The sequence below is a fragment of the Brugia malayi genome (genome assembly GCF_000002995.4).
Source record: "Brugia malayi strain FR3 genome assembly, contig: Bm_v4_ChrX_scaffold_001, whole genome shotgun sequence".
In the NCBI taxonomy this organism is placed as follows: Eukaryota; Metazoa; Nematoda; class Chromadorea; order Rhabditida; family Onchocercidae; genus Brugia; species Brugia malayi.
Genome location: NW_025062479.1, coordinates 16479809 through 16495333, shown reverse-complemented (window position 1 = coordinate 16495333; position 15525 = coordinate 16479809). Strand labels below are relative to the sequence as shown.

At 28.1% G+C, this 15525-nt stretch overlaps 1 protein-coding gene across 1 annotated transcript; it reads left to right on the top strand.

Moving 5' to 3' along the window:
- Positions 1-7630: 7630 nt before the first annotated feature.
- Bm2132 (Uncharacterized protein) lies at positions 7631-9952 on the top strand (the record flags this gene model as incomplete). The annotated part of the gene is made up of 5 exons (XM_043075085.1): positions 7631-7939; positions 8153-8297; positions 8937-9079; positions 9275-9390; positions 9856-9952. The coding sequence occupies 5 exons, from the start codon at positions 7631-7633 to the stop codon at positions 9950-9952; spliced, it is 810 nt and encodes a 269-aa protein (XP_042931019.1).
- Between the last annotated feature and the right edge of the window lie 5573 nt (positions 9953-15525).

Sequence of the window (15525 nt, the reverse complement as noted above, 5' to 3'; positions counted from 1 at the left end):
TTCTAAATTGGTTAATTAAAAGCTAAAATAGTAAATGATTGGCGCTCTAAAAAATATACGAAATAGGATATATATGCATATGAAAAGTATGTTGAGCATAAATTAATTAGGAGATAGCATTAGCCTTAATTACCCCAGTTTACAGCTAACACTAAAGAACAAAGAAAGATATTAAGAACAGAGTGATTCAAACAAACCAATCTTTTCTTCAAATGTAATAATCTCATATAAAAAACTAACTGCAACGAGAAAGTTAAACATAAAACTAAAACATCAACAACAACAACAATTATTTAAACCACAAATTTGAAAACGCAAGTCATTCAACCTCTGACCACTCTCATCCTCACGCAGAACTATTTCTATCACTCTCCTACTGAATAAGCTTCCTCCTCATAAACTCCCCGTATTACATCCTATATCGCAAATTTAGCAATTTCTGTTGTATCATTAAGAAAAGAATATTTTCTGTTATTTAACTCTTCCCCACACATATTTCTTTTTTACTATACATCTTCCTATCTCCTCATTTCTAATACTATTAATCTCACCAATTGCGTTATATTTTAATGCCAACATAGCTGCGTACCAAAGTAACGCAGTACCCAAGACGATTTCGACATGAAAACTTAAATCCCATGTCAGGAGGTTATATAAACTGAGTCGAGGTTTGATTTTCCGTTTGACTAGTGGTTCCCTATTCCTTGATGTTCCGATTATTTCTTCGGTTGTTCTGCATTCCTACGGTGATAAATGAGCAGGAACAGACAGATTGTTGAGAATCTTTAGCTTGGAAATGGATATTGGTCTTGTCAGCTAATATGAAAATGTTTTGTAAGCATAGACAATCCGGTTAACATAACTGGACAATTAACATTTCCCACAAAATCCACGTAAACCATGTATCAGTCCTGAAATTTCAAAACTTTTTTTAATTAATGGTACTGCATGGTCGAGTAACATGACAGTGTAATGATAACTTGCCACTAGTGATATCAGTTTTATCATCATTAATAATGAAAGTATCGACATAAACTACTATTCCGGTCAATTTCTCTTTCTCTTCAATTTTGACACTGCCATCAAAAAAAAAAATTATTAAACATTATGCATGGAAGAAAAATAATTCGATGAAAATGGAAAAATTCATTCTGAATACTCACTTAAAAAATTAATTTCATTTTTCTTTTCACTCTCTTAAATATAGAATTTCTGATCGAAAAAAAGCAGTTGATATTAGATTGCTATTGGATTGAAAATGTTGAGGAATAATAAGCTTTATCATTCCATTAATTTCATTTTGCATGATATTGAAGGCATTCTTCGTGTATTCAGTGTATTCAAAATAAGCAGTAAATTGAAAATTTGATGCTCTTTTCTATTCTAATAAGCCTTACATATTAGGAATTAATTGGAAGTGCTGCGGAATAATGATCTAAAAAAAGAAAGAAAGTAAAATTGTCATCCTTATATTTTTTTTTCCGCTTGTCTCCACACCCTTTCTCGATTTATTTCTTATAAATTTATCTATTTTAGGTATTTATTTTGGAAAATTCTAATATTAATTTCTACTTCATATACGGTGATATCTCGCTATTGGTATTCCATGACTTACTGTAGAAAGTTTGATCTCATAAATTACTACTCTACTGTCTCACAATATGCATTTCTAGAATTTATACAATAAACGAATATGAAAACCTCGATTGAATTAAATGGGAAATTTAAGCAAATGTGTCTCATATAATACTAATTTCTTCATTTCTTATTCAATGTTCATCAATTTCCACTGAATCTGAACGAATATCAATCGATCGATTAATACATTTACTCAATGAAATTTATTTCATATTATAATAACTATATTTATATTGTCACTCATTCGAGCATTTCTCATAATGAACTCATCGTTCGTTCCATTGAACCGCATTAAATTTCCCTTTTGCGCCCAATCACTTCTTTATACTTCCTTCCCTCCAAATCATTAGCTCTAACAAATATTACACTTCCCGAGAATTAGTTTCTTTTCTATCCTATAGTGCTCATACTTATTTCTATTCCAATTCCATTCCATTTCATCTGATTCTCTCTTTCGCTTCCTCCCAATTAGAAAAAAAAAAGAAAGAGAAGAAAAGATAAGGTAAAATTGAGTAATAAGAGAGGATAAAAATGAAAAATTTTCTTTAACAAATAAAATTTGCATTAATAAAAGCAAATAAAAAAGAAAAGGAGAGGGAGAAAAAAAGAGAGAGAAAAGAAAGGAAGAAACAAAAAAGTTATCATGAGAATTTTAATATTCGCTTCTTTTTCTTTTTTTGCCCAAAGGCGGAAGAAAAATTCTTTCGCGTCAGTTAGATTTATGCAAATAAAAATGTTAGTAATGATTAGCTTAAGCAAAAATTTGTCGATATGATTATTTCCCAATTTCCGAAGTTTGAAATTAATTTAATTCTGTTTTTACACTTCAGAAAATGTGAAATTTAAAGTTGAAAAATATCACTTTTTTTTTCATTATCAATCTTTTTATATTTAGTCACGCTAAAGAATCGAAAAAGAATTGCTATTTCCATTTTTTATCTCTCTCACTTTCTCACATGTATATATTCGAAATTTTTGAAGTAGAAATATTTAGAAATTCTTTTTTTACCCATTTAATGAAATGATCAGTGTTATCGCATAATTATAATATTATTTCTTGATCCATTCAGTTACTCAATTCAAATAGTTCTTTCTTTTATTATAAAAATATAATTTTAAACAAAAAAGTTGAAAATGAATTTTAGAGAAAAAAAAAAAAATCAATTTATAAAGCACAGCAAAATAGGGCAATTTTTCTCGTCTTACTTTTTTATATCAAAAAGAAAACAACGATAGTTGAAAGTATAAATCAAATTTTCACATTTGTTTCATCAAAAATTTCAATCCTTAACTTTATGCTCCATTCTGTCCTTCTCATTGTCTCTTAAATTAGGAATAATTCTAGTCCAATTGGTTCATTACTTAGTACAAATAAACTATTTTGCAATTCTCCTTGTCCTTCCTATCTGCCAGTATCATATTCATTTCTTCCCTTTCATCATTATTTTGTTTTTGTAAAATTCAAAATATGCAATGGAACAATTTTCACTATCATAATGATATGCTAATAAAAGCAATGAATCAGCTTCATGGCTTACTTATCTTTAACGCCTTAATTAAATAAACAAAACAACTAATATTTAAAATATTTCTCTGAATCGAAATTATAAAAAAAGTTGTGTTAAAAATTTCACGACAAATAATCTTTTTCTATCTAGTCATATCATTAAGCAGAAGCATTATCAAATTATTCCAATATGACATTTGCAATTCACAAGAAATACCAAGGACATAACGAATATTCTTCTTCATAATCATTCATTGTTATAGATGATTTTTTCATCTTGCCATCATTATTTTATTATTTGTAAAGGTTTTGTGGTGTATGCCATAAAACCTTTACAAATAACCTTGAATAAGTTTTCATCGTTCCTATGGTTACATTTGAACAATTGCATATTATGACATAATTTGATACTTCTTTTTATTGGTATTATTATTTATATTTGTAACTATAATTGCAATTATAATTTCATAATCGTGATAATAATAATAGCAATAATAATAATAATAATAATAATTATTATTATTATTATTACTACTAATAACAATTCGGAAATTCTTTAATTTATAACTCTCAGTTAATTCATTTTACGATATCTTTGCTTATAGAATGTTCGAAAATAAGCGTCAATATTTCTAATTAGTATTTATAAATTTGTATTGGTAATTAGCTCCATTAAACATATCAATAACATGTGAGCATATAATATCAAGATTTTTTGCCTAATTGAATAAAATCTAAACAAATGCTATATTGCCATTTGTATACGAGCTGAATTAGCTTCATTGATCAATAATCACAAGGTAATCAATATCTCTCCTGTGTTTCTTCTATGCATTCATTTTTTTAACACATACTGCTGTGTATTCTTTTTCGCAACTATTACTGCCAATTATTCTTCCTTTTCTCAGCAACAGATTTGATAAAATTTAAAATAGCATGCATGCATTGAAATATCGAATTTTCGCGTAACTGAATAAAGAAACCTTAAGAGTATCAATAATTCGACACTATTATTCGCATATACATAGGATCTCCCGAAAAATTCAAATTATTCATTGCATTTAGTTTATTGATCCATCCGATTGATCTTATTTCATTGTTTCTTTTTTCTTCTAATGTAAATGAAAGGCAGTGTGAGAAATATCTTCCGTGTAATAAATAATTTATTTAAAGCAAATTTTTGTAGAAGAAAATCTATTTCCCACTATCACAAAATCAAGCTAATTACTTTTAAGCAGTTTTAATTATTGAGGGTGAGAAGTTCAAATTTAATGAATTTTTTATGAAAGAATTCATTAAACCAAGACTTTTACGAAGATATTCAAAAGAAAAAAACGAAGAAAGGTATAAATGAAATGGAAAAAAGATGAAAAGAAATGTTGGAGGAGGTGAAAAAAAGGTTAGTTTTAGGGCGAACAATTTAGCGTCAATTATTGTAGCCAAGGCATAAAACATTCATTTTTACGAAGCCTAGCAAATGGGTAAGGCTCTTATCCACTTTTTTTTTTTTCCTTTTTGGCTTCTTATAATTGATAGATGTAGTGAATAGTGAGATAAGGAGGCTAGGAACAAACGATGGCAATGTATAAAGCCACTTTTTACTTTATCTTTTTCTACATCATTGCCACATTTTCGCTGTTTTGTCCTTGTCTCTCCCTTTTCCAATTCGAACGCTTAATTTTTTTACCTAAAAGAAAAAAAATTAATTCTTTTTTGTTGACCTTTTATAATGCTTAAATATACTACCTCATTATACCTTTTGTCTATTTGAATTTGTGCAATGCAAAATTTTGAAAGGAAAAATATGTCACAGTCAGCTTTAATCGATATCGTCTGAAATTTTAACTTGCTAATGTTTATAAATTATGTGTTCATATTTTTTTAATGTTGATTTTATACATTTCAACATTCGATTTTTTCATATCGATTTGCTACAATGTGAAATATCGATTGCCAGTTTATCACTAATGCACTTGACTGGAAGAATTAAATTAGATGTAATTGGGAAAGATATTATCCAGTGAATTTTTTTCTTTGTTTTAGACGAGTTATTTACAACTTTGTCTCTTTTTTTGGCTGAAATTTCAATGTTTTGTTAAGTTTGAAAGGTCTTTTGAATAACACAACAATAAGGAGAATAATTCGATGATTTCGGATCATTTTCAAGATACAAGCTATTAAGAAATGAAATAGTAATAGTAACTCAAATATTTTATTGAAGGCAGCAACACGCTTAATTAACGAATTGATTTAAGTGCTTTTGAAATTTAATACTGGAAGATTTCGCTAATAATAATAATAATAGTGATAATAATAATAATAATAACAATAACAATAATAATAATAGTAATAACAATAATAATAATAATAATAATAATTCCCATAAACTCTTTTAATTTGGCGTGTTAACAGATTACCGTGAAGAGAATGTCTTTGACACGTTTTTATTTGCTTTGATAGAAATCTCTTTTATAAGGCCACGTCCTTATAATCGATTATCAATGTTTTACAAATATAAGTGATATGATAATGAAGTGAAATAATACCTTGACATTATCAATATCATTGCATATAGTCTTAGTGATGGTACTAAACTCATTGAAAATGTCTTAAGGACTTTTAGGCAATTTCTAAATCTGAACAGATCACTAATTGTCATATAATTCCTCGTCGAATTCATTCAATTTACCGTGGTGCATTTTCTTTCCTTCCCAGCTTTTTCCAACACTCTAATAGTTGGCCATGAATTTAATTTACTTATTTTTTTCTAAAGTGGTTTTATTTGTCTGCCTCTTTCCATTTTAATTTATATAATTAATGGAAATCAATTTGTAGAACTTCTTGAATGTATGCTTGACCTTTAAACTATACTATCTAATTTAAAATTTACATCGAATTTCAAGTCTATATTGAATAAAAATAAGGAAATATTGAGGGGAGAATGAAAACAGTTGAAAATGAAATGAACATTTGAAATTTAATCAGTAATAAGTTTCAGACACAAAAAGAAAAAATGGCAATATTGAATCTCTTTTCCTTCTTTTGATATTGATTGAATTTGAAATACAACTATTAGAATGAGACGGCCAATTATTATGCATGCTAATAAGCATATCATCTTTCTTCTTTTCATCAAATCATATTTGCACTAGCTAACGAGTAAGATTCTCTTTTTTCATTTTCTTAAGTTTTAAATTTTACAATGAACGCATCTCTCAATGCCCGAAATTTATCTATAGCTTTCACTATCAGCACAAGTCATATCAAAAAAAAAAAAAAAAAATCAGTGAGTAGTTACCATTAAAAAGTTTCGTTCGAATAATTGATTAATTTTGATAATCACATAAAAAGCTGAGTCTAATGAATTTCTGAACAAAGATATCAATTAAAGTTCGATGGAAGAATGAATGAAAGAACTTTCCCGGAATTGAGAAATTTAAATTATCAATTCGTTACTGTAGTGTGAAATAATCAAATGATATTGATAATGCATTATTACAGTGTTATAATTATTTTTATAATTAGCATAGCAATTGTAAATTTTATTCCCATCATTCTTCCTCCTATTTATATTATTTTTATTTACTTCTTTCAGCAACTCATTACCTCACAGAATATCATTGCATTGATACGGTAGAGTTTGATATTAATATTCCAATTTAGCTTTTCATTTTGAATTTCAAATCTTTCATCATGAAATTCCCAAATTTGACCGGTCGATGCTTGTTGTTCTTATTTGTCGAAATATCAGTGATAAATACATTGTATTCCATACCTATTTTAAATATTTTGCTGACTGAAGCATAATTTTACAATTTAAATTTATTTTATAAAGTAAATGTTATGTACCATATTCACAAATTTTTTAGAGGTAAAAAAAAAACACAAAAGTTGAAAAGCTTAGGATAGGACCTGTTTTTGAAGAGAAATTTGATAATAAAAGCAAAGTTCGTTTTCACTTATTAAAAATACTATGAAATAGAGTCATATTTTTATTAGTGTAAATTTTAAAGCAAAGAGTCATATTTTTATTAGTGTAAATTTTAAAGCAAAAGAAAAATAGTTAATTGTAAAGAAAATGACTTGCAAAAATTGTACTTAAAAGTTAGAAAATAATTAATTCAAAGTAGAGTTTTGAAAAAAATCCACAAATGAACATATGTTAATTTTACACGATTTATTTCGAATTGTATCATCTATCATTTTTTATTTCCATATTCTTAACAATATATTTCATAAAAGCAAATCAAAATTACATCTGAAACTAAATGGAAGGAGAAGAAAGGTAAGTTGAGAAGAAATGTGGAATACGCAATTGGATTTTTAATTGCACTGTCAGAAACAGATGTATTCCATAGCTTAAGCAATGGTTAATCTATTTTGCTAGTTAGTTAAGCTTCATAAAAAATTAAAGTTTTCAGTGATGTTTTGGATAGCAATCATTTCCAATGCTTCATGGTTATTATGATTCAAGATTTGAAGAAAATGCTGATACCATTGTTATTGTCAATAATAAGTTTTATAACATCACTGTTTGGATTAATTTTACTGGCTATTGGATATGGCTTGAATCATTCAACAATTACTTTCTTAATTCTTGGTCTTACCGGTTTGATCACTTCAATGATTATATGGACAATACGACCTAAATTATTAATGACATGGCCAAAATGTTTGAAACGATTGTTTGGTCGAGAACGACGATTCAGCAAATGCAATAATTCAGAAATATTAGATCGTGATAAAGCTGAAATGATTATGAGAAATATTCGCGGTATTCCATATCTTATTCAAGTAATTTTGTGCATTCTTTATACAAATTCACATGCATCATTTACTTTTTATGATTAATAGCATGCAATGATAATGTAATGATAACATGATAACCTACAAAAAGTGATTATCATATATATAGAACTATATGAAAACCAGAATTTTAAATCACTTAAAAGTATTCTAATTATATTTTATATAGCATAATTTTTTTAATTTTTTTTTAAATTTCAGGCTATCCAATATAGTATGGAAACAACATATTATAAAACCATGATGGCACAGAAAAATAATGGTAGCATACCAACAACTTCAGTTATACATACTGCACCCAAATGTATTAGTGTTATCGATTCGGATCATGAAGACTGCTGTTCCGGTTATTCCTTCCTATTACTTTTGCAAATTAATCAGTCTAATTACGAATTACTACTGCGATAGGTTCATATAAATTATTGATAATAATTGTTGGATAACCGACAAGAACAAACGAATATGCATATTTAATCACTCGCTTTAATATCATACCTATTTCAATTCTTGTTGGCTATACATTTGTAAATGTTTTGATTTTCTTTATCCTTTATTTGTTGTTTTGTGTTTTTTCCTTTATTTATTCATTTTTATGAATATAAATCAAAATAGATTAAATTAACGTCACATTACAAAGAATGTTGAAAATTATGATTTATGTTAAAACTAATATTTTATTTTTATCTTTCTATATGTTTCATTTTACAATATTTAAAAATTGTTTTTTGTTCCATTTTTTAATTCTCTCAAAACATTTCAAGATTGCTTCACGTGATATGATGCAATGAATAATTTATCGTTCACTAAAGAGATGAGTAGAATTATTTCGGATCAGTCATTTTTTCACTCATATAAGAGCTATATAAATGTTACCATATATAGTGAAATAATTTCCGCAATATCGATTCGATAAGTAATAAATGTGAATTTATAGTGAAATTTATGTAAAATAGTGTGGAGAATTGAATTTAAAATTTATTTCAAGGCTCAGAAACGTTGATATCAAAAGAGCAATCGGCAATTCAGGTAGTTGAAACAATCGAAGAATGGATCCCAACAGGATTGTCATCCTGGAATAATACCCAACTAAGGCTTTCGATAAAAAGTAATCCTGATAGTGGAATCAATGTTCGTTTTTTCTCTTGTTTATCCTAATTTTCAATTGTAATATCATTTCGTCGCATCTCTTATAAAATTCAAAATTGATTTATTAATATTTCTTAAGGTATTGAAACGTTTTTTAATCTTAACAACTTTCTTTAAGATTTCCCCGAAACTATGACCATAATCCTATTTGTCCAAATTCTTACTTTTTCATTTTAGGTATTTCCATATAGTGAAGTAATGCCAAGGCCAAGTGCTGATACAATGATAGAACTGATTGAAACACCAGCAGAAATTACACCGGAAACTGAGGAAAAAACCATTTTCCTAGAAAGGCTAGCTTTGAAAAATTTTGAATGGTACTATCATTTTGCAACGGTCATTTCGGAATTAAGGAAGAATTTTTTCTTTGTGCTTCTATAAAGTAGTTTTCTTTGTTTGGATTAAAACATTGGAGTGCAATATTTAATCTTCAAGGAATAAAGTTAAGAAAAATAATAAATTAGAATTTTTTTCCAATAAAGTGAAGAAAAATGCTAAAATACAATTTTTTCCCAATAATGTAATCAATAAATTTACAAAACGAAACTTCCTGTCACCAAGTTACATTCATAATATATAATTTTGGATAAAACGAAAAAAAGAAAATAGAATTGCTCATATGTTAAATTATTTGGATGAAATCAAAAATTTTAATGTTTATTGTAACATAAATCTATAAGACCAACAATTAAGAAATGTCGAATTAACCATCAAATCTTATACAATATTTTCTCATTCAAATTATTACATTTTTTTAGGCCTGATTTGAGAAAGAATTTTCAATTACGTTATATGGCAATGAGTAGTGATTTTTTGCATAAATTTAATGAAGCTTTTCGATCCTTTCCGCATTGATTGCAAATTACTTTAATGATCTTTCATTGTTCATTGTTTGATAATGAAGTATCAGACCTCAATCCATATTTTACTATAATATCTTGCTCTACAGATTCTAACAGAAAAAAGTTTAACTCATTTTACTAAATATCATGCAATATGATAGCTATTAGTAAAATAGCTAATTTCTTTCTATTTTATTGTATGGGTTAATTAATAAAATAAGCCTATTATTCTGAAATAGATCAATTGATCAATTGAATTAGTTATAAAATGAAGTGCATCCAAATATTAATAGATTATCAATTTAAATGGATTTTCTCATTTATTTAACTTGAATAAATAATATCATCAGTTATTTATAGTTCATTAAGTATGAGTTGTTCCAAACTGAGTTCCATAGCTTTCAATCATTCCTTGCTTAGTAAATGATGAAACTTTTTTTTAAAAAAAGGAAACTGATCAAAAGGCACAAACGTCCGGTACATATTTACAGTAATTAAACGAAAAAAAAGTAAAATAAGATGAAGGATGTTGGTATTTTCTCAACAAGTTACCATTTCCTCTCTCTTCGACTCGTTTTTAATGTGTGTTGTTATTCTTTTTCTTTTGTAAATATTATTTGTAATTTTCCTTTAATGTTATCATTTTTAAAGATAAGTGATAACATAGTATATGTTGCCTTGTACAAAAACTGTATATGTGTTCTGTTGTTGAAATGGATAGATGTTTGATGGTTGATAAATGCTATGATATTATTTAACCTTATCAACATATCAGTCAAATGAGTTAACAAAAGTTTTTTCTGTCTATCACAATAATCAGACAGCAATTAAAAATAACTACTAGCTTTAATGAAAATTTTTGTAAATTGTATTTGATAACTATTTAATCAGTTTACATTTGGTCATTCCTTCTGCCGTACTGATAATTTAAAATTGCCTGACAATGTAATCAAATTTATGGTGATAGTTTTTATTACCTAACTGACAAACTCTCATGGATCATTTCCAGATTTCATGATCTTTTGATATCATCCCTCTTTTTCTTAATTTAAAAAAATAGATAAAAAATATTTCATACAATGTATTTGAATACTAAACATTTAGGTGCCTAAATTATTGTTAATTTCATATTATATGTTAAGAAATAAGATGCAATGAATCTATTAGCATAATGTTAAGATATGATTAACCTGAAATAATTCATAACGAAAGATTCAAAATATCAAAAGTGATGGAATAAGATTTGTTGCTCAATAATTATGGGTTCATAAGGTCATGAATACATACTCATTTTGTTCATCCTATCGTTACTAATTCATCACATTTTCATAAATGTCTTCCTAACTGCATCTTCATCGTACTGTAGCTACAATACTCAGTTCGAAAATATATCGCATTATAATAGTTTCACACATGCTTTCATATAAAACATACATATGTGTAGTTATATTTATAACTACTCGTCTTGATGTGATAACGGTAGTTGATAGCTATAACAAAATAATGATAACGGTAGTTCCGATTCCATGCATACTTAGAATAAATTAATGAAATCTTTTTTACGTAGGTTGAAAACAGACGATAACTAAAGGAACATTTATTCTTTATAAAATAAACTCTAAGAATATCCAGATTAGAATTTAGAAGTCATTAGGAAGTGCACAGTTGTTGTAAGTCGAAAAAATGAAAATTTTAATGTTGGTAGTAATAATTTATCATAGAAATAGTTACACCTTTAAATTAATAATTGTTCATCCGTAATCATAATGCTAATCAATACTGAATGCTTAATACTGACTTGCACTTACTTTACATAATGCACTTTATATAATAATTTATTTATATAATATTTTACTATAATGTATTTTCTACAATTTACAATTGGAAATCTCACTATTTACCTTAGTGTAATATATTTAGAACATTTTAAACTATTACAAATAAGCATCTTCACTAGACTGAATTAATTCCAAAAATATCGTAAGATGATGACTTGTTATTTTATTTATAATCTTCGAAGCTAAATTTATGATTATTACCTTTATCCAAATACTTATTTTCTTATTTCAACCATTTCTGAATATCATTTTCTTATTTCAGCCATTTAAACTATTTCTGAATATCATATGAAGATGTATGTATGCTATAAAATTATTTTGAACATTCACTAGAGAAAAAAATTAAGATTTCGAGAATAAAGCGAATAGAATTTCATTTGATAGTTATTTCTTGTTTCTCTGTTCTTGGTGAGAAGACTCAAATTATTTCACACGAAGTATTCGAAATTTCTCTTCGATCGAAGGCTTTAAAATATGACGGCCAGAAGATAGATTGAATTCATTCAATTTTTATCTTAATGGCGATCAGTGCGGGTGATGCTGTAATGGTGCTTTGTACCAATCGACTGAGATTTGGTGTTTTATGATTTTTTATGACTTTCGTTATTATTTTCTTCCTCGATAATTAACTGACTTGTCAATCTTTGCTTCCGAATTCCAGTTTGATATTGATTTCCGTATTAACAATGATGCCACCATCCATTAAATATAGTTCAATAAATCCACAGTTCGATGTAGCAATCGTTTCAAAAAAAAAAAAAAAATTTGAAGCTCATCTGTAATGATGCGTGTTTTGCGAATTTGGATAAATAGTTTTAAAGAGGTCAATAAATCAGAAGAATAAATATGTGCTACAGATACGCTTCGATGCACATGTAAACAAGTAGGATTAACCAATCGTAAAACAACAGGCTGAAGTTCAAGCAAGGATCAAGGTACAACGCTGGTTGAATGATCATAGAATTACAACAAAGGATCATAAGAAGCGTATTCGATTTAGAGTTCACCGCTAGAAAAGAAGGAATTCTCGAACTAGTTAAAAAGAATGGATCAGGAAGAGTGGCGTGAAAATACAATAACATAGTGAACATACAGGTAAATAAAAAAAAAAAAGGCAAACACCTGTCTCCAAAAGCACATTCAAATTGATTTTTCCATCAGAAGCATGCTCGTTGTCTTCTTTAACTGCCTGCGAATTGTCACAACTCAACAACGCCATTAGTGAAATTCGTCTACTTCGCCTACATGAATAAGGCAATCTTAAAGAAAATGGTGCAGCTTACACATACTTCCGGTCAGCTAAACTGAAAACCGAATATTTCCATTCAGAAATTGGCCTGGTATTAATCGCCTGCAAACTTGTTATCTTACCAGCAGGTTATTCGATTGCATTATCTACCTACGCCTTCCATTGCATAGTCCTTTTTCAAGCTAATCCAGCAGAAAAAACCAAATTTTACACCGACCACTTCCCTCGGAAGTTCCTGTAGGTGATACCAACGTCATAATTCTGAGTCAATGCCAGCGTAGAAAAGAATTCAGAAACCTGAAAAGGAGTACTAGGCAAACGTAGCAATGTCTGCTTATGTTAGAAGAGCAACTCACTATCACAACCATTATCTTTCAACAGATGAAAAGGACCTGGACTATGTCAAAATACGTTCGCAACCAAAATACGTTACTTTGTGTAGAGAAAAAGAGAAATTACCAAGGTATCATTTTGCATTCAACAAAATTCTTGCTTGAAAACAAAGGAAACAGTTCTACTTTACAGCAAACGTAGTTTTTATAGTACTGATGGAAGTTCTTAGACAAATACGAGAAAAGTGTAAGCAGCAAAACAAAGGACTCCATGTGACATTTATTGGCTTATCAAGTACTTGACATCCAGAATAATTACGCTGTTGAATGAGGATCATCGTGGTTAGGTTAGATATGAAAATTCATTCCCGACAATCAACGGCATTTATTCACATTATTCATTATTCAACATAAAGGAGTAAAGGCAAACCTCAGTGAAGAAGAAAGTATTTACATTCGATATTGTACCAACGGTAATCTGTTATTCAATCAATCTTAGCCAAACTCTCATCACTTGTCCGAGAATTGCTTTTTTCAGATGATCACCCCTCATTGCCTTCTTTTTGGATTGAACATCAGTTTGAAGAAAACTAAAGTTGTGTAATAACCCTTTCACAGGTAGATTACCACCTTTCTGAAATTTCATCTAGGCTTACATCTTGAATACCAAAGGATGCGAAGACCAGCAGAAAGACTGAAGAGTAGCAAAGGACACAGAACACTCGAAAAACTTCATAAAAAATATGGAACAGTAAAGAAAAACCTAAGAATGTTTACAGAGCTATTGTTTATTCTATGTGAATCTGAATCATAAATACCTCAGTTTTACTCTGTAAACAATTTCATTAACGTTATATTTGTTATGCATTTTTGAAAGACCACTTTAATTTTGTTTTCAGATATTCCTCAAATAAGCAAGTGTCACCAAATTAAAGCCATGCTATGACTATGTTGTGCAGGTCATGTCTTGAGGATGGGAGATTATTGCCTCCCTAAAACTTCACTTTCTGGCTAACTCGCTACGGGCCATTGCAATAGGTAGCCATAAAAAAGAGACACAAGAACCATCTGGAACAATTTCTTAGCTTAAACATTTTAACTACGATTAGTTCTTTAAATTGGAAATGTACCATCCATAACGTTGCTGTCATCTTTGACAACACATGCGGAACTTCTCGCATGAAAGAAAAAAAAAAAAAAACTTATTAAGAAATCATAAAAAACATAACTTCTTTGGTACATTCCACATAACTTAGGTATATCCCACATTGATTTTTTCAGCTGCCAATGTGTCTGTTGTAGGTTTCGTTAGATCACTTCGAAAATCTTCTTTCGAAGCTAATCTATCACAATTGCGAATTTCTTTTTTAAAATCAAAATTCAAATTATGGAAATCTTGTGAGTAAAAAAAAAAAAAAAAGAAAAAAAAGAAAAATTGAAGCTACAAGCTATACAGTTAAATTGTAATTAATATGAAAGTAATCACAATCTTTGCAATAATGCCATTTTGATCATAACAATAATATGTGTTGAAAACTATCATATTTCTATCAATTTAACCAACCGTCATAATTTCGTAGGCTGCAATTTTCATTTCTAAGTAGGCTTAAGAAAAGTTTTTGAAAGAAGTAAGATATCCACTCGGTGATGCATAATCATAAAACACGAAATATTTTGTGACAAAACATGTTATCAAACGATACTGGCTATTTCATTATTAATTCTTGAAATGTCTATCTTTATTAAATATGACAACAAGTTAAGCTTACTTTATAAATATAAATCTATGAAATTCAAAATTTTATTGTTTAAGAAAACCTTCTAATTAGTGTATACGATTCGTACTTAACTTGTATTACAGAATGTCAAATTTTTAATTCAGTTCTAATTTCTGTAATGTAACTTCTTTGAATTAATCTCTAGCGCATTAATTTTGTGGAAATGTTTTGTCAAAATAACCCATCTTTTTCCTATAATAATTTCAGAGATATTGGTTCTATTCTTCTGTTGAATTGGAATACTAAAGGTAGAAAAGATAAAACGAATTAATATAGAGATTATTGTAAATAACAATTAATGATTCTGTAAGTGTAAATCAAGATCAAAGTTTCATTCGAATTTTTATATTACTCATATTGTAACTAACCAAATTTTCATCAAAAGGTTT